This window comes from Cololabis saira, chromosome 11 (genome assembly GCF_033807715.1).
Source record: "Cololabis saira isolate AMF1-May2022 chromosome 11, fColSai1.1, whole genome shotgun sequence".
Taxonomy (NCBI): domain Eukaryota; kingdom Metazoa; phylum Chordata; class Actinopteri; order Beloniformes; family Belonidae; genus Cololabis; species Cololabis saira.
In genome coordinates this window covers 45,827,582-45,848,204 of record NC_084597.1, presented here as the reverse complement: position 1 = coordinate 45,848,204, position 20,623 = coordinate 45,827,582, and the positions used below count along the sequence as shown (strand labels likewise).

The following is a 20,623-nucleotide window of genomic DNA, read 5'->3' as shown; positions in this document are numbered from 1 at the left end:
CCTCCTGTTTACTAGACAGGTGCTTTGACCAACTAAGCCACAGGGCCTCCACAACCTCTAGAACAGTGAGTTCTAGTGTCCTACCTCACATTCACTTTTTACAGGTCACTTGAACCAATACAAAACAGGTTCAAGTGACTAAGATCAGGGTTTGTGTTTGTTTTTTGTTTTTTTTTACGTTATTTTTTTTTCATGATTTATTTTTATGTATTTTTTTCCTTTTTTAAATCATTCATTCAGGATTCCCTCCATCATCTGTTGACCTTCAGCGTCTGCGTTGGACAGCTCTCCTGCGTCTGCGGGCGACGCGGGTCCTACGGACTCTCCGGCGCCTGCGGACGGGGCGAGAGCTCTGTCTGCGTCTGCGTGGCATTGTCAAAAGATGTGATGAGAACTAGTAAGAAGGAGTTCTATTTATAAACTCTGTTACAAGCTTGTTGATGGAATGGAACGGTTCATGGAATTGATGACATCATATCTTCTTCAATGGAATTGATGACATCATAACTTGATGACATCATATATTCTTAAATGGAATTAATGACATCATAACTTGATGACATCATATCTTCTTCAATGGAATTGATGACCATATTATTTGGGGGTTTTGGTTTAGTTTTTACTTCATAACAGTGATGATGTCATAGAAAAAAAAGAAAGAGACCCGGAGACGCCCAAGCCACAGCCCCCCGCCCGAGTCCCCCCAGCCACCCCCCCCACCGCCATGAGGCAACCCCCCCCACAGGCCCCCAAGGCCCCCACCGGCCAGGGACAGGGCCCCGCGGCCCCCCCCACCGCCCCGCAGGGGCCACCGGAGGCCCGCGCCCCAGACCCCCCAAGCCGACCCCCAACCCCAAGGGCTACGAGATCACCCCCCCCCCCGCCCCCACTAGGTAACGAAGCCAATAATAGGGGACCACAGAGAGTGTAATTCAGCCGAATGTTGTTCAGTGGAGGCAGACATTATCTCACTACTAATATGATCTGATAAAAGATTCCTAAAATGGTTGATACATAACCTGGATTTTTGTTTCCAATTTACTAGAATGGTTTTCTTTGCAATACATAAGGCAGTGAGAACCCGGTGTGTCCAATTAGGATCTATTTGAGTGTCTCCCAGGTGACCTAATATACATACCGTGGGGCACACTGGGATTCTGTGGTTGATCCATGTGGATAAATCCTCACAAATCTCCTTCCAGAACCTCTGTACCGGTGTACAGAACCATAAAGCATGCATATAATTATCTGGGGTGTTCTCTGTGCACTGTGAACAGATATTAGAGGTGACAAAGCCCATCTGGAACATCCTTTGTCCAGTATAATGTATTCTATGAAGAACTTTGTACTGTATAAGTTGTAAGTTTGGGTTTTTAGTCATAGTAAACGTATTTAAGCATATTTGTGACCAAGAAAACTGGTCGGTATTAAGAGAGAGATCCGCCTCCCACTTGGAGATCGGGAGAGAGACTGAATCGTCCAGTTTAGACACTAACCTGTAGAGTTTTGATAACAACTTTAAAGTGCTTAGATTCAATAAATCTGTTATCTTAGGGGGAAGTTGTAAATCTAATTGGCTAATTTTGTATGTTTTATTTATTATGGCCTTAAGTTGTTGATACTCTAAAAATGTATTCCTGCTAACTCCGTATTGAACAATAAGTGTATTGAAAGGTACAAACTGTCCTCCTACAATTACGTGCTGTAAATACCGTATTCCTTGATCTCTCCATTGAACGAAGTTAACCATCTTTTTATCATTTTTCACGATGTCTGGGTTGTTCCATATGGGTGTACGGTCACATGGAAAAAGTGAAATTTTAGCTACTTTAAGAAATTCCCACCAAGCTGATAAAGTTGTGCTAATATTAATGCTTTTGAAACATTGATGATGTTTGATACTTTGACTAATGAATGGTAACTCTGAGATTTCTAGTTCGTTGCAAAACACTTGCTCTGAGTCCAGCCATTGACTATCTAAAGCAGGGGTCGGCAACCTCAGGCACGCGTGCCATGATTGGCACGCGGCGGCATAATCATTGGCACACTGGAAAAGGCCCGCTCGGTTGGTCTCAGCAAAAAATGTCCGCGGTTTCCGCGGAACGGGAAAAAAAAAATAAAAAAGTAGGGTTACGGCGTAGGTTCTGCGTCGATTTAACGCAGTACCATAAATCAGCCTTCACAGACAGACAGCCAGGACGCGGCAGCAGCAGAAATGAAGAGGAGCGGCAGCTCAGTTTAAAACACATTTTTGCAGCGGGACAAAAAAGCAGCAGCACTGCTTTTTTGCAGCAGGTAGGCTGTGCAGAGATGAGTGTGGGCTTGCCACCCGCCCCTTGAAATACGGAATTGTTACGTAATTGGGAATTAAAAGTTGCGTTCCGTATTGAACCAATACGGAACCCCTTTGCGCTCCGTTGCCTAGTTAAGCCTCATTTATGGTTCCGCGTTAAATCGACGCAGAGCCTACGCCGTAGAGTACGCGGCGACCCGCAACGTACGGCGTAGGTTCTGCGTTGGTCTGACGCAGACTCATAAATCAGCCTTTACCTCTCACTGCTGCTGACTGCACCGACACGCGCGGCTTTAAACAAAAAAAAAAGTCAAGTCAAGATGTCTCCAGAGGCTCCAGACACCCCACCTCGTCCTAAAAGAGGCTCCAGACACCCCACCTGGTCCTAAAGAGGAAACAGAGGTCTCCCAGAGGTGTGTCAGGCAGCATGCTGCAGGAACCTCCACAAACGTAATATAACGTCTCAGAGGAGCCAGGCATCTGTTGCAGAGTTCCTCATACCTGAAACATCCCCTGAGCTTGATATGGTGTGATACGGGACATTTATTATGCTCTTATTTATTGGTCATAATATACAACTGAAGGTCGGAAAATTAGAATATATTGCTAAACTTAATTAGTTTCAATAAATTCAACTAAAGGTGAAACAAATATATTATTTCCCACTACATGCAAAGTGAGATATTTCAAGCCTTTATTTGTTATAATTTTAATGATTATGGCCCACAGCTAATGAAAACCCCAAATAAAAAATCTCAAAAAATTTGAATATTTTATGAAATCAATAAAGAATTAAATAATCAAAATTATAACAAATAGTTCAGTGGAGCTCCTCATCACTGAACTTTGAGCAGACCTGTTCAGAGTTCCACACTACAGTTCTGAAAGACAAGGAGCTGCTTGTCTTTTGTAGTTTTGTCAATTAATTTAGGTGTGAAAGGGGGATTCTGGCCATTGTAGAAGTTTAAGATATGATTATCTTGATTTCAAGATTTATTCATGCATGAAGAATTACCCATGATGATGAACGTGTTATTATGTTATCAAAATGCATCATTCTTTGCAAAAATTCTGATTTTTTGTGTGTATTCTTGCATTGATAAAAGATGTGATTATGGAGCTTTGAGACCACCAGAATGCACCATTTTGAGTCTATTTTTCAAAATTTTCCGGGGGGGCATGCCCCCGGACCCCCCTAGAGGGTTTGGGTGCGTTGCGCTCTCACTCGTCCGCGTCAAGAATTTTCCTCTTTTTTTAGGACAAGCTGTTCTGATGCTTGTAAAATATGCTTGCATGTGGCCTGTATAGAATATAATTCCAGGTGTGTTGGAAATGTTTTTGTATTTTGTGTCATACCTTAATGTAACTTTGTTTTAGCCTGCTGTTGATTATGGCACATTCATTGACAAGAAAATTTCACACTGGCACGCCATGTCAAAAAGGTTGCCGACCCCTGATCTAAAGGATGATCTTTTGACCATTTTACAATATACTGTAATTTATTGGCTATGAAGTAATACTGAAAATTAGGTAACTCTAAACCTCCATATTCTTTGGATTTTTGCAATGTCTTTAAACTAATACGTGGAGTTTTATTTTTCCACAGAAATTTTGAAACATATGAGTCCAACGATTTAAACCAGGAAAGAGGGGGTTTAAAATTAAATTCAGTCTTCCTGTGTGAATTAGTGTGAAGACGAGGTGACCCGTTCCCTCTTCAGGGAACTAAAGGCTGATTTATGGTTCCGCGTTACACCAACACAGAGCCTACGGCGTAGGGTACACGTCGATTTAACGCAGAACCGTGGACACGCTTTGCTACGCAGCCGCTGCCCGGAGCAACGCTTTGTCTCCTCCCCTCCTACACGTCATTCAAGCAGCCAATCAGCGCAGAGCCTCATTATCATACCCCCCCCCTTCCCTTAGAATGGAGCACAGAAAAAGGGGTTAGAAGCGGTAAAACTATAGACACGGCCCACAGGCTGAATTTCTGATTTATGTAGAAAAAACAAGCTTAAAATTGTTTTTAAGACATTCAAAGCCTATTTAAAATATACATTAAATGCCATAATATGTCCCCTTTAAAGGAGAAGAACCAGACATTACCTCCCTCTCAAGCAGTCCACTTCTCTTAGAAGAACTTTAAGACTGGAATGTGTGAATTAACTTTGGTTAAGAAACCTTCAATATGCCTTTCTTTATTTTGAAGCTACATGTCATTTTTCCATTTCACCACCATGGATGAATGAGACGTCTATCATCTTTTTCTCATCCAAACACAGATGAGTCTAGAGGCTCTGCTGGGATTTGAACCCAGGATCTCCTGTTTACTAGACAGGTGCTTTGACCAACTAAGCCACAGGGCCTCCACAACCTCTCACTTACCTCGTCTCAGACATCAAAACAGTATGGAGCTAGAACGGTCTCATAATTCGCAAATGCACACACCATTTCACAAATGCACAGGACAAAATGCACAAATGCACACACCGATCCGCAAATGCACACACCGTTTCACAAATGCACACACCGTTTCACAAATGCACAGGACAATTCACACGTGCATAGGACAAGATACACAAATGTATTTTTGTCATCGGTTGCTGCATCGGCAGAACGAAGAGCTCTCCCGACGGCTCTGGTTGAACGGCCCGACAAACCATCTCTGATCACGCTGTTTTCTTTACCGAGATCACAAGAAAAGCAGAAGAGTGATCTCCTCTCCATCCTGTTTGCTGTCTTGTTTATTTATCTTTACTCCACCAACTCCATATATTGAATCACTTTTCTAACCGAACGGCGCTAACGCAGTTCAAACGGCAGGTGTATCCGCCCCTTTAATCTGATTGGTTTACGAGTAAGTCGTGTTTTATCCACTGCTCTGCGACCCCCACGTGGGGTGCGCTCTTATGATTGGCTGAAACAAAGGAAGACATCTGATTGGTTGCAGATCCTTCTGTGTTAAAAAAAAACGTATTTTTGGATTGATCACGTCAGGGAAGTCTTAAAAGTCCCACGCAAATCCAGCGCAGCTCACAGACAAAAAAACGTTTGTAAATCAGGTTATATTTGTGTGCGCATAGAAAATACATTTGTATATCTTGTCCTACGCACGTGTGAATTGTTCTGTGCATTTGTGAAACTTGTCCTTGACCTTTTTAAGCGAGGTCAAACTTGGAAAGTAACTGACTGTCGGACACACCACGTAAAGAAATACACGTTTGGTCAAGAAGAATTGGAGGAGTACCCCACCTTGTGGCACGAGTGAAGAACAGCAAAGCATTAAAGTGACTAAAAGGAGAAGAACCAGACATTACCTCCCTCTCAAGCAGTCCACATCTCTTAGAAGAACTTGAATGTGTGAATTAACTTTGGGTAAGAAACATTCAATGTGCCTTTATTTTGTTTAAGCTACATGTCATTTTTTCATTTCACCACCATGGTTGAACCATGAATGAATGAAACATCTATCATCTTTTTCTCATCCAAAGACAGATGAGTCTAGAGGCTCTGCTGGGATTTGAACCCAGGATCTCCTGTTTACTAGACAGGTGCTTTGACCAACTAAGCCACAGGGCCTCCACAACCTCTCACTTACCTCGTCTCAGACATCAAAACAGTAAGACCTTTAGAGGTGTGACATGCTGGAATGAGAAACAGAAACCATTGGTGGACCACACGTCCTAAAGGACAAGGATCTGACTTTGGATAAGAAGGTTGAGAGTTTTAGTCCCTCTGTGGTTAAAGAGACTAGAGACAGTAAGTTCTAGTGTCCTACCTCACATTCACTCTTTACAGGTCACTTCAGTTTAGCTACCGTCTTATACCTGCTACACATATTTACGTACTGGAAGGTCATGTTAGTCAATAATGGGACTAAGATCAGGGTTTGGGTTTGTTTTTTTGTTTTTTTTTACGTTATTTTTTTTTTTCATGATTTATTTTTATGTATTTTTCATCTGTTGACCTTCAGCGTCTGCGTCGGACAACTCTCCTGCGTCTGCGGGCGACGCGGGTCCTACGGACTCTCCGGCGCCTGCGGACGGGGCGAGAGCTCTGTCTGCGTCTGCGTGGCATTGTCAAAAGATGTGATGAGAACTAGTAAGAAGGAGTTCTATTTATAAACTCTGTTACAAGCTTGTTGATGGAATGGAATGTTAATGGAATTGATGACATCATATATTCTTAAATGGAATGAATGACATCATAACTTGATGACATCATATCTTCTTCAATGGAATTAATGACATCATAACTTGATGACATCATATCTTCTTCAATGGAATTAATGATCATATTATTTGGGGTTTTTTGGTTTAGTTTTTACTTCATAACTGATGGTGTCATAGAAAAAAAGAAAGCAGACTTTTAATTACTTTAAATTACAAAATAGTGAATACGAGAATGATGACTGTAATAAAACACATCTTACAGGGTTTTTAGCTGTGATTTCACCTGATAAGTCTGGAAACCGCCGCAGACAACAGTGATGTCACAGTCATGTATTGATCATTGATGTGTACAGTCATCTGACAATGATGGCAGGATGAAAACGTCCAATCATGTGCTAACAGTGGAATGATGATCTTCAGCAGTTTCTATTCTGGCTCAGAGGCCAGGGCTTTATGCTCTTATACACTTTCTAAACCCACGCTGACATTTGTGGAAATGCCTGTAAAACCCTTCGTGAAGCTTCCTTAAAACAAGTCCAGAAAAAGCCATTAAAGGTAAAACAGAGACTTGCTTGGGTAAATGAAATCAGACTTAACTCTAGCAGTTAAATATAAAAACACACCAGCTCAGGAGAGCAGTATTATATATGTAGTGGATATGGGTCAATTAAACAGTATGTATGGATATGAATGAAAAGAAAAAAGTATATATGGTATTATAATAGTATATATAGTATAAGGTCATATATGAGGTGTACAACATTATTGACATCTCACCCAGAATGAAGCAGATCCAAGTCGTACAGTGAGATGTTTTTTATTCTGTTTTCCATTCATGTGTCCTCTGCCATTGTTGTAGGTTTTTAAAAATGATTATTGAAAATAACTGCAACAAAAAACAAACATAGTTATTAAAAATAAAAACATTAATGTACAGTATCCAGGGAGAAATGTCCAATTAAGATTATAACCAAAGCACAAAGGAGTTATAAATGAAGGTTTAATTTAGCCTCATGGATAGTGTTTGGCAGGGTATTATCTGTGGATCAGTGTGATGCAGGTGATACCCTCTGATTTTGAATTTAATTCTTAGATAAACTAGTTTCAACATCTGGGAGCTAATTTGGGGTTCATGGTATTTGGCTGTGAATTATTCCTTGCTATTACAATTATCTTTTTTATTATTTATTTAATTATTATTTTATTGTATTCATTCCTTTATAATCCATATTTTTAAATTACAATTGTTTGCCATTGTATCTTGTTACAAATCATTCTGAGTTACTAGTCTTTAAAAATGATCAAAGTAATTCATCTATTCATCTATATCACACTTTTCACTAAAAGATCAGTTAAATTTGACTAAAAGTCTTTAAATGATAATCTAACACCAGCAGAAATTGATATAAATGGATTCAGAAAACTGTGCACCAGTGAAACGTCCTGTACATTTGTGAATATTGACATTATTCTAGCTCCACAGACAGGGATCAGTAATTACGGTGCAGCTTCAGTGATGCCTTCAGGTCGCCTCGGAAAACAAAAGTCCAACATCGTGACTTCTCCAGTCCCAGTGTGCTCTTATACTGAATAAAGATTTATCAGTAAAAACATGTTCTGCTGGTGACTGGTTACTCTCAGCTAAGAATTTCCATCACAGTTGTTAATTTAACATGAATTTCTGGTCAAAAGAGTTGATATTTATACAAGTTTTAACCCCTGCAAGACCAACTATCTAACAGAGTGAATCAGCATTGTAATCTGATTACATTTGGTAAATTAAACCAACACTCGCTGACTCTAAAAGCAACTTTAAATGGAGCTTTTCAAAATCAAAACTGTAACATCAGAGACAAACACAGATTACAGAGTTCTGCTTTATTCAGGAAAAACTTCAACAATCCAGCAGTTTTCACTCGTTCCATCATCAGATATTGTAGGATCATTCACACTTTAGACAGATGTTACAATTAGATCACATGATGTTACATTTGACTGGAAAAACTCAAACGTTCCTTTAAAAAGAGGAGGAACAAAAAACAGGAAAAAGATAGAAGTACAACATACAAATGTAATAATATGATCCAGGGTTGGTTCTAGGATCAGAGCTTTAGGCGTGCTGAGCAATCAGAGTTTGCTGGCCGGCGAGGCAAAATAAACTTCACTGTTTTGTACATTTTAACACAAGTTTCGACCATCATTCCCACATTTGTGAAAGAAAAGCAGAGAGAGATAGACAGAAACTTTTTTTTCAAATTATTATCGTTTCATTGTACATTGCTTATCATCATCACCATCAAAAAAAAGAAACATCTACCTTAATTTCAGGATCCTGTCAATGGAAATGATAATAACGTCTCCATGACAACGGGCAATGAAAATATGACTTCTCAAGGAAAAGTCGTCTTGTGGCTCAACTTGCCCAGTTTAGGGCAAGTTGATCTGCATCGGGGGGTAAATTGACCCATTTTCTATTTTCCAGTTTAAACCTGAAGAATAATTTGTCTAAATCTTAAATGGTAACTTAACAATATTTAACCAAATTCAAGTGTATTATTCAGAATATGTTAAAAGAAAAGGTGAAATAACTCCACATTACACATTACAGACACAAAAATACAACTTAACTGAAACTTACAAGAACAAAACTTATTAACGTATTATCAAAGAATAATTGGACCAGAGCGTTTTTTTGATCAAATTGAAGTGTAATTCATGGTGGATGACCCTTGAACCACACAAGTAGGTGCATCTTATTTGTGGTCTGTAAGATCCTTCTCTGTCTCCTTAAATTAATATAAACAATTATAATAAAGATACAAATAAAGTCCTCTCTCTGCTCTATTAAATATTAATATAATAATCTATATAAAATATTGATATTGGATATCATTTATATCCAATAAATGATAGAAATTGATCCAAATTACATCATTCTAATTGAATATTTGGTTGCAATGAGAAATGAAGTCACATCATGTGATCATACACTCCTACCTGAACCACACACACACACACACACACACACACACACACACACACACACACACACACACACACACACACACACACACACACACACACACACACACACACACAATGAACATTCAGAGTTGATGAAGATTCATTACATCAAAGATCAGACAGTTTGATTGACAGGACAGATGATCAGAGGAGCAGAGTTTTTACCTCCATGATTAGGACCAGGACTGAAGAACGGGTGTAGTTTCTCCCTGAAGGAGCAGCCAGTAAAGGAGTAGAGAAGTGCTGCAGCATCTACATCATGAAAGGAGACCAGACCCTCCTCATAATCCACAAACACCCCCAACTTCTCAGGAGGAGAACTGAGATGGAGACGGACTGAAGGATCATTAGCAGCAATGTACTCGTTTACATCTCTCAGACAAACAGTCCAGTAACCATCCTGAGGTCTCAGTGTGATGCTTCCCTTCCTGTTGACCGACTCTCTGGCCACTCCTAAAGTCCACTCAGTCTTTCCTTTAAACTGAACCCCAAAGTAAAATCTGCCTGAAGAGAATCTCTGTTTTCCTAAAACATTAATGCATGTAGAGAATCTCTCTGGATTATCTGGGAGATTCTTCTTCACATCAACATGATACACTTGTTTTCCATCTTCAGACAGGATGAGTCTAGGATGTGCTGTATCAGGATCAAGAGTCACATCAGCTTCAAACTGCTGGATCCTCCTCAGCTCAGCTTCAAACAGCTTCTTCATCTTCTCTCTGAGGTTCTTCTCCAGCTGCTCCACAGCTCTCACCACAGTCCCCTCATATGAAGGTGGATGAACTCTGACCTCTGTCCAGTTCTTGGTGGGTGGAGCATCTTCCAGGGATGAGAATCTTTGGAGGAGATGGAGGTGATCTTCAGAGCGTGAGAGCTGCTCCACCTCAGAGCTCCTCTTCTTCAGCTCACAGATTTCCTGTTCCAGATCTTTGATGAAGTCTTCAGCCTGTTTCTCTGTAGTTTTCTGTTTGTCTTCCATCTCCTTCATGAACTCCTTCAGACGTCTCTCAACAGACTCCTTCAGATCAGTGAAGACCTGAACACCTTCTGCTTTCTCTCTGTCTGCAGCATCGTTACTGATCTTCAGAGACGCTCTGATCTCCTGAATCTTCAGTCGTCTCTTCTGGATCATCTGCTGAATCTCAGCCTCTGTCTTCTGCAGCTTTGCCTTCTTTCCTTCATATTCTTCTCTCAGAGGAACAAACTCATGAGTCTTGTGGTCTAAAACAGGGCAGAGCGTGCAGACACATGTCTGGTCGGTCTTACAGAACAGCTCCAGAGGTTTATCGTGCTTCGTACAAATCCTGTCCTCCAGGTTCTCCACAGGCTCCACCAGCTGATGTCTTTTCAGACGTGGAGCTGTCAGATGAGGCTCCAGGTGAGTCTCACAGTAGGACAGCAGACACACCAGGCAGGACTTCAGGGCCTTCAGTCTGGTTCCAGTGCAGACGTCACAGGGAACTTCTCCTGGTTCTGCAGCTTGTTGCTCTGAGCTGCTGCTGCTGGATTTCTGTTGAGCTTCACGTCTGAACTCAGAAACCATCTCTCTGAATAAGGTGTTGACTTTCAGCTGAGGTCTGGTGTAGAACATCTCCTGACATATGGGACACTTGTAGAGAACATTATCATCCCAGAAATGAGTGATGCAGGTTTTACAGAAGTTGTGTCCACATGGTGTGCTGACTGGATCAGTGAACACGTCCAGACAGATGGAGCACAGGAACTGATCTGCAGATCTCAGGTTGCTGCCAGCAGACATGTTGGTTCTCTGGAAACAAAAGTGAAAGGGGTAAATCCACAAAGAATAGTTTGCGCCCGCAAATAGCGCTGTGAATTGCGCCGCATTTGCGCCCGCAATTTGCCCCGCCTTAAGGTCCTATTCACAAAAGATTTTGCTCTAATGATATACCAGGGCAAACACGCCCATAAAGTTTTGCGGCTGAGTGCAATTTGCCCTTGTCTCAGTAAGTGAGTGGAGCTGTTTCCATGGTTCTCCATATTTCAGCACACACATTGGTGCCTAATGAAAACTGCAGAAATAAAAAAATAAAGCGAGTGAAAATAAAACGTCCCTCCCCACTTTTCAAACTCATGCTTTTGCCCCCCCCCCCCCCCAGCTTTTTTACAGTTTAAGAACTAACGGTAGGCTCAGCCTGTATTACAAATCATCAAGACACTGTGCGAAGATGGGACGTGAGCCCGCTCCCCCTTCTCCCTCCTCCCTCCGTGCTGCTCAACGATGATTTATGGTTCCGCGTTAAATCGACGCAGAGCATACGGCGTAGGTTACGCGGCTGGCGCACTGTACAGTGCGCGTCGCCGCGTACCCTACGCCGTAACCCTACGGCGTAGGCTCTGCGTCGATTTAACGCAGACCATTATTTAGGCATAATTAGGCTTAACTAGTGTGTGCGTATGTGACAGACGTGCATGGGACGATTGTGAAATACGGAATAAACTGTTTTATATGAATTATAATTCCCAATTACGTAACAATTCCGTATTTCAAGGGAAGGGTGGCAAGCCTACTCACCGCGGCTGCATCTGCAGCAGCAGCTGAGAGTCCTGACTGACGCTGAGCTTCACAGGGACACGATCAGCGCTATTTTATTATAAGTCTGATATATGTTGTGATATGTGATGACATTATTAAGCTGTTAAACACACACATTCTAGATTTATATGTTTATATGGTGGAATTGTTTGTAATAAAGCAGCCCTTTTACTGTATGGATGAATCCTGAGATCCTGTTATTTTTATTTTTAAATCCGAGATAAGTCCACAACCCCACTTGATCTGACTGTCTACAGTCATGTCTGAATGTAGATTTCACCCTTAATATCATTCAGTATCACACAGGCTTGAATGATATTGAAGAGAGAGAGAGAAACAGAGAGATGGGGAGTGAGGAGTGAGTTTGCGCGCAGTTTTATACACTTCTGAAAGACGGTATTTGCTCCACTATTTTTGCGTGTGGCAAATAGCGCTGGCCTTTGTGACGGTATACGGTTTTTGCAATGAGGCTTATTTGCATAGAAAGGGGGCAATTTTGCGCCGAATGTATGAATATTACCTAATTTACATGCATGCAAATGGCACCGGCGCAGACTGCCACTATTTGCTTGGCAGCGCAGTTTGTGGTGCTATTCGCCCTTTGCGGGTGCTTTGTGAATTAGTGAATTACACGCTCTCTTTTTGTGTCATCTGCACCGGTTTAGTGGCTGCAAAAGCCGCGCAATCCTTTTGTGGATTTACCCCATAGTGTGAAACATCAAAGCTGCAATAATGAAATGAAGAAGAGAAAAACAACGAGAGAGAAGGAAACAGAACAAAGAATGTCATGAATCCTCAGAGAAAACACCCGTCCGACAGTAAAAGGAGGAACGTTTCCTCAACACAAATTTAGATTATTAGATTATTAATCTCACGACTTCAGAATAATGAACTATTTCATGTGAATCATTTTCCTCTAAATGTTCCTGTTCTTTGACCAAAGTCAGATTGAGTTTTCCAGAATAACATTGAAACTAAACTGAGTTGAAGTTTTGTCGTCCCGCTGACAGAAACACAGTAAATGTTTTCTTCTGGACTCACCAGTGTTTCAGAGACTCCGCTGTGTTGTGGAGGAAAACCCGATGGACTCGCTTGGACCTTCTTTCAGAGACGAACAGGAATCTTCTGGACTGGATTTCTGCTCCGTCACACTTGAACTTTCCTCCTTCCTCCCTCTGTTCTGGTTCCTTCCTCTGATTTACAGGATTATTGTCAAACAGCAGAGTTGATGTGATGACTAAGACGAAGTGAAGCTTCGTCTGCAGCTCGTTGTTCAAACATTCACCTTTACAATGTTGTTTATCTTAAATTAACTGGAACATGTTCAAAGTTCAGATCATGACTGGGCGGTACGGACAATAAAACTATATTCCTCCTCATTCCTGCTGCTTTACAGTTCAGACACTTCCTCTGCTTGCTCTCTGCTTGATTTGCTTATGTTATTGATTTTATGCTGATTTTCCCCTGATTTTTTCCTTCTTTCCATGTGAGATTACCTGCGATAGCTTCTGGACACTATGAGCAAGCGAACACACAGCAAAGTCTGTGCATTATAACAAATCATGGAGGGATAATCCTCCCTGGAACTGTCTCGGTGCAAAACCAAAGAGTAAATCCTGTCTCCTGAAACAGGGAGGACGTATCACAGGCAGGGCCGGGGGACCTGAGGGGTTGCAGACTTATTCAATTCATCATTTCAATGTCAAGAGTTAACACCTTGAAGGTTTCAGTCTTTTGAATACGTGGCTGTACAGCTGCAGGCCTCATCCAGAGTCCTGTTTGTGAAGGTTTAAAGGCCCCCAAATACTTTGCAGACTTTTTTGATGACCTCAGTGAACTGCTGTCTGTGATCCGTGTTGATTTTGAAATGTTGCTGACCGCTAAATGTGAGGACCTGGAGGTCAGAGCCAGGAGCAACAACGTACGGCTGGTAGGTGGAGGGGGCTGAAGGTGTGGCCCAACTGAATTTATTGCGTCCCTCTAGTGGAAGACTAAGGGCATTGCATGTTTGACACTGAGATAATAAAGGTGAATGGCCAGGGATCCCATTGAATGAATGTAACATCACAACTAAATACCAAAGGACCAGGTACCATTCAGAATGATATTAATAAACATAAAATAATACATGTATAATATACAATAAAATAATAATTAAATAAATAATAAAATAGATAATTGGAATAGCAAGGAATAATTCACAGCCAAATACCATTAACCCCAAATTATCTCCCAGATGTTGAAACTAGTTTATCTAAGAATTAAATTCAAAATCAGAGGGTATCACCTGCATCACACTGATCCACAGATAATACCCTGCCAAACACTATCCATGAGGCTAAAGTAAACCTTCATTTATAACTCCTTTGTGCTTTGGTTATAATCTTAATTGGACATTTCTCCGTGGATACTGTACATTAATGTTTTTATTTTTAATAAGTATGTTTGTTTTTTGTTGCAGTTATTTTCAATAATCATTTTTAAAAACCTACAACAATGGCAGAGGACACATGAATGGAAAACAGAATAAAAAACATCTCACTGTACGACTTGGATCTGCTTCATTCTGGGTGAGATGTCAATAATGTTGTACACCTCATATATGACCTTATACTATATATACTATTATAATACCATATATACTTTTTTCTTTTCATTCATATCCATACATACTGTTTCATTTACCCATATCCACTACATATATAATACTGCTCTCCTGAGCTGGTGTGTTTTTATATTTAACTGCTAGAGTTAAGTCTGATTTCATTTACCCAAGCAAGTCTCTGTTTTACCTTTAATGACTTTTTCTGGACTTGTTTTAAGGAAGCTTCACGAAGGCTTTTACAGGCATTTCCACAAATGTCAGCGTGGGTTTAGAAAGTGTATAAGAGCATAAAGCCCTGGCCTCTGAGCCAGAATAGAAACTGCTGAAGATCATCATTCCACTGTTAGCACATGATTGGACGTTTTCATCCTGCCATCATTGTCAGATGACTGTACACATCAATGATCAATACATGACTGTGACATCACTGTTGTCTGCGGCGGTTTCCAGACTTATCAGGTGAAATCACAGCTAAAAACCCTGTAAGATGTGTTTTATTACAGTCATCATTCTCTTATTCACTATTTTGTAATTTAAAGTAATTAAAAATCTGCTTTCTTTTTTTTCTATGACATCATCACTGTTATGAAGTAAAAACTAAACCAAAAACCCCAAATAATATGGTCATTCATTCCATTGAAGAATATATGATGTCATCAAGTTATGATGTCATTCATTCCATTGAAGAATATATGATGTCATCAAGTTATGATGTCATTAATTCCATTGAAGAATATATGATGTCATCAATTCCATTAACATTCCATTCCATCAACAAGCTTGTAACAGAGTTTATAAATAGAACTCCTTCTTACTAGTTCTCATCACATCTTTTGACAATGCCACGCAGACGCAGACAGAGCTCTCGCCCCGTCCGCAGGCGCCGGAGAGTCCGTAGGACCCGCATCGCCCGCAGACGCAGGAGAGTTGTCCGACGCAGACGCTGAAGGTCAACAGATGATGGAGGGAATCCTGAATGAATCATTTAAAAAAGGAAAAAAATACATACAAATAAATAATGAAAAAAAAATAACGTAAAAAACAAACAAAAAACAAACACAAACCCTGATCTCAGTCCCATTATTGACTAACATGACCTTCCAGTACGTAAATATGTGTAGCAGGTATATAAGACGGTAGCTAAACTGAAGTGACCTGTAAAGAGTGAATGTGAGGTAGGACACTAGAACTTACTGTCTCAAGTCTCTTTAACCACAGAGGGACTAAAACTCTCAACCTTCTTATCCAAAGTCAGATGCCTTGTCCTTTAGGACGTGTGGTCCACCAATGGCTTCTGTTTCTCATTCCAGCATGTCACACCTCTAAAGGTCTTACTGTTTTGATGTCTGAGACGAGGTAAGTGAGAGGTTGTGGAGGCCCTGTGGCTTAGTTGGTCAAAGCACCTGTCTAGTAAACAGGAGATCCTGGGTTCAAATCCCAGCAGAGCCTCTAGACTCATCTGTCTTTGGATGAGAAAAAGATTATAGATAGTTAATTCACACATTCAAGTTCTTCTAAGAGATGTGGACTGCTTGAGAGGGACGTAATGTCTGGTTTTTCTCCTTTGAGTCACTTTAATGCTTTGCTGTTCTTCACTCGTGCCACAAGGTGGGGTACTCCTCCAATTCTTCTTGACCAAATGTGTATTTCTTTACGTGTTTCTGACAGTCAGTTACTTTCCGAGCTTGACCTCACTTAAAAAGGTCTCTACTTGGTTTGGGAGACTGTGCATGTAATTCAAGATGTTGTAAACCAGGCCTGGATCAAACATGCACATACGTACATACGTACATACGAACATACGAAGAAGAAACACTCACCATGAAGGCTGGTTAGCTCAGAATGTCAGATTCTGGTGCTAATAACCCCAAGGTCATGGGGTCAGTCCCCATACTGGCCAAACTGTTTACCACTAAAACTCTGGTTATCGTTGAAAGTTTCAGATTATAAAAATTGTATTTTGACCTGTCCAGGGGTCTGTCTCTCACCTGAAAATTAGCTGGGATAGGCTCCAGCAGACCCCTGTGACCCTGCAAAGAATATAGCGGGTAAAGATAATGGATGGATATACCATCAAGTACTTTCAGTACTAATCAGTTAGCTGGGCTAGAGCTGTGGTGGTTGAATGACACTCTCTGTATGCATGCTGTGAACTTGTGATCAGATTATTTATGATCAGAGGTGTCAAAAGTATTCACATTCATTACTCAGGTAGAAGTATAGATACTAGAGTTTAAAAATACTCCTGTAGAAGTTGAAGTATCAACTCAAGTTTTTTACTCAAGTAAAAGTATAAAAGTACTGGTTTCAAAACTACTTAAAGTATAAAAGTAAAAGTAATGTAAGGGGGAAAAAGCCATTAAGGACAAAAGCCATTGAAAATGAATGTATCTTAGTATAATGCAAATATATTAAAGAACCATATATGTGTACTATTGAGCATTAAAGGAGCTGTATGTAAGAGCAATAATAAAACGAATCATAAAATGACCCCGATATGTCAACAGACATTTAAAAATCCTGTTAATTTCAAATACTTATGTCACTGACAACAGCACACAAGCCAGGATATTCCAGTTTAAAAAGGAGTTGCAGCCCTCAACTGATGTTTATGTTGTCATTTTTTGTTTTAGCCTGAAGCTCCACCCTCCACCTATCTCCCAATCACCAAGTCAGTATTGTTTCTGAAGCTCCACCCTCCACCTATCTCCCAATCACCAAGTCAGTATTGTTTCTGAAGCTCCACCCTCCACCTATCTCCCAATCACCAAGTCAGTATTGTTTCTGAAGCTCCACCCTCCACCTATCTCCCAATCACCAAGTCAGTATTGTTTCTGAAGCTCCACCCTCCACCTATTTCCCAATCACCAAGTCAGTATTGTTTCTGAAGCTCCACCCTCCACCTATCTCCCAATCACCAAGTCAGTATTGTTTCTGAAGCTCCACCCTCCACCTTTCTCCCAATCACCAAGTCAGTATTGTTTCGGCATCCGGGTTGCCAGCTCGGCTCTAATTATCGCAGCCATGGCAGCCTACGTTCCTGCTGCATTCTGCAGCCTACCTGGCAACCTCTGGTCGGGGGGAGGAGGGGGAGGGTACACGCCGCTCAACAATATTTTGAAAGTGACTGCAGTACCAGTTTTGGCCATTTCTTACAGACGGCTCCTTTAACATGTGTTTCAGAGAGCAGGAGATATGATGACTAGTTGCCTATAAGTATTGTAATGGTGCAAAAAGTCAAACTTCATGTTCATGTTATCATTTATCCTAACCTTTATTGGAATGTACATCCAAGTTTAATTGCAGGAATCTGAGGGAACGGATGTAAGAACAAAACTGGACAAGAACATCTGAAACAACCACAACCAAATTCACTCTATCCGGATGGAGCAATTTAACTGGATAGTTTTTATTTAAAGGCCGAAATGAAATAGAGTAACGAGGCTGTTTTTTTAAAATGTAAGAAGTAAAAAGTACAGATAATTGTGTGAAAATGTAAGGAGTAAAAGTAAAAAGTCGTCGGAAAAATAATTACTCCTGTGAAGTATAGATAACCAAAATTTCTACTTAAGTAAGGTAACCAAGTATTTGTACTTCGTTACTTGACACCTCTGTTTATGATCAAATAATTTTGGATTGGATTAAAAACTATCTTTTCTAATAATTTGCTTAAGACAGGAAGTATGCTTATTGGACGGCTGTTAGCATCTGTGAAGTTAGATTTATTGTCCTTTGGTATTGGAATTATCTTAGCCTCTTTCCAAATTCTTGATCAAACCCCGTTAGTAAAACATCTATTAAAGATGTGACAAATCGGAGTTGATATGTAAGCTGCAGCAAGTCGTATCAGTTTACCATCTAGCTTGTCTGTTCCAGCAGGTTTTTCAATTGGCAGAGATAGTAATAGTTTATTTATGTCAGGGACAGCAATCTGGACAAAGTCAAACTTACAGTTCTTATGTGGTAACAGTGACCACTCAGATCCTACAGCTTTTTCCCGAAGGATGGTCGCCCCTCTCCCATTGCGCAAAGCATGTTTGTGGAGCTAAATCACTTGCAGACGACCTGATTCTGGGTCAGGGTTTCGTGCGTAGCAGAGCAGCTACCTCGCTGCGATCTATTGAAAGTCAGCCCTCGATCCAAGCTTTTGTCGGCTGGTCCTGGCGCTGTCCATGGCACTACGGGCATGAAAAGTGTTTAAAAATGTTTGAAAAATGTTGAGAGTCCCCTGGCCGCGGGCTGCAGAGTGCTGCCCACGGGCAGGAGGTGCATTCAAAGTCCCTCTCGGGCTGCGGAGTGCTGTCCATGGTACCACATACACGATGCATGTGTTGGAAAAGTTTCTAAGTCCCTACACGGGCTGCAGAGCGCTGTCCGCGGTACCACGGGCACGAGGTCCCCGGGGGGTACCAGGGGCCTCTCCTCCAGGCCCGTGGGCTGGGCTCTATCACTCAGGGGTGGCCGGTCGGAGGGGTGCGTAAGTGCGGGTCCCCGGGCTCGGCCGGAGCGCCGGGTTGAGGGCTTAGGCTCCCGGTGTGGGGGTCTGGCCGGGGTGCAGTGCGGTGGTTGGCGGGGATGGGTGTGGTGTTTCCCGGGGATGTGTGTGGGGTCCCTGGAGGTGCTGGGAGGTAATGGGGGTCCCTGTGGCCGGGGTGCAGTCCAGGAGCTCCCGCTTAGGGTTAGGGTTAGGTAACCCCAGTCTGGCTGGGGTCCGGCCGGGTCTCTGTGGGTCGGCATGGTATTGCCTATCAGCATGGCAATACCCATGGATGATTTTTAATTTTACCACAACAGGACAACTTATATGAAGTCATACATTTATTTCTTACATGAATGATTGGAAGATAGGATTTTTTTTTTCATTACGCCCGCCATTTTCAAAGCATGCAAGTTTCCGTAGTGTAGTGGTTATCACTTTCGCCTAACACGCGAAAGGTCCCCTGTTCCAAACTGGGCGGAAACATGTATGACTTTGCAATAATATTATTTGGATCTTGGAAAACCACTCTAGTCCTCTTCTTGGTGCTCAGGACAGGAAGGTCGACCATCTCTTTCTCGCATTGGGTCTTATGCAGAAATGAATTTCATTGCAGTTCCACCACTGACCAAAAGTCAGTCATTCTCCATTTACCTACACTTTAAAATGTCCAACTTTACAGGAAAAAAAGAAACATATTAGAAAGATTTTTTACAGGATTTTTCTCGTATTGCCCGCCGTTTTCAAAACATGTCAGTCACTAGCTCCACCACCAGACCCCAGCAGCATTACCACCAGACCCCAGCAGCATCAGCACCACACCTCAGGAGCTTCCACCACCAGACCCCAACAACAACTCAACAACCTCAACAACCCGGCTCACCTGGAGCCACCCAAAGACCCGGCTCACCGTCCGAAACCCGGGGACCCGCTCTTAAGCCCCCCCCCCCCCCCCCCCCCTCCCCCCCGACCGGCCACTGGAGTGAAAGAGCCAGCCCTTGGGCCTGGAGGACCAGGGCCCTGGTACCCTAAACACCCAGACACTCCTAGCACCATGGACAGCACTCTGTCAGATGCTCAGGCGCATATTGCTTTTCACTCATGTTCTGGTTTCAGGACCACAATAAAACCACAATAAAAGCTGAACAGGGTTCCATGGTGTAATGGTTAGCACTCTGGACTTTGACTCCAGTAATCTGAGTTCAAATCTCAGTGGAACCTGTCAGTCTTCCACACAACCAGGTATCAAGGTTTTACCCACATGATGTTGTAGTATCAATCCACGAGGCTCCACCTCAAAAAACAACACGGGGAAATGGAAACATGGACACCATTAGACCTGCTTTAGGGGGCTGGAGTTTCCCTAAAATGTCCCTAAGAACCCTTAAATATGTGATGAATGTATCTAATATCATGAGTATGTTCTTGAATGATGTTTATACAGTTGTTTTCAGCTAGTGATGCTAATGATGGTCACTGATCAATACGAAGGATCATT

At 41.7% G+C, this 20,623-nt stretch overlaps 1 protein-coding gene and 4 non-coding genes across 5 annotated transcripts; 2 read left to right on the top strand and 3 right to left on the bottom strand.

The window, feature by feature from the left end:
• Positions 1 to 4,585: 4,585 nt before the first annotated feature.
• trnat-agu (transfer RNA threonine (anticodon AGU)) lies at positions 4,586 to 4,659 on the bottom strand. The gene has a single exon. It is a non-coding gene; the product is annotated as a tRNA-Thr (tRNA).
• Positions 4,660 to 5,798: 1,139 nt separating this feature from the next.
• Positions 5,799 to 5,872, bottom strand: trnat-agu (transfer RNA threonine (anticodon AGU)). Its single transcript has one exon. It is a non-coding gene; the product is annotated as a tRNA-Thr (tRNA).
• Positions 5,873 to 9,325: 3,453 nt separating this feature from the next.
• LOC133454818 (E3 ubiquitin-protein ligase TRIM39-like) lies at positions 9,326 to 11,252 on the bottom strand. Its single transcript, XM_061733544.1, has one exon. It carries the CDS (start codon positions 11,246 to 11,248, stop codon positions 9,605 to 9,607), a length of 1,644 nt encoding a protein of 547 aa, XP_061589528.1. The 5' UTR covers positions 11,249 to 11,252; the 3' UTR covers positions 9,326 to 9,604.
• Positions 11,253 to 16,023: 4,771 nt separating this feature from the next.
• trnat-agu (transfer RNA threonine (anticodon AGU)) lies at positions 16,024 to 16,097 on the top strand. The gene has a single exon. It is a non-coding gene; the product is annotated as a tRNA-Thr (tRNA).
• Positions 16,098 to 20,274: 4,177 nt separating this feature from the next.
• trnaq-uug (transfer RNA glutamine (anticodon UUG)) lies at positions 20,275 to 20,346 on the top strand. The gene has a single exon. It is a non-coding gene; the product is annotated as a tRNA-Gln (tRNA).
• Positions 20,347 to 20,623: the final 277 nt, after the last annotated feature.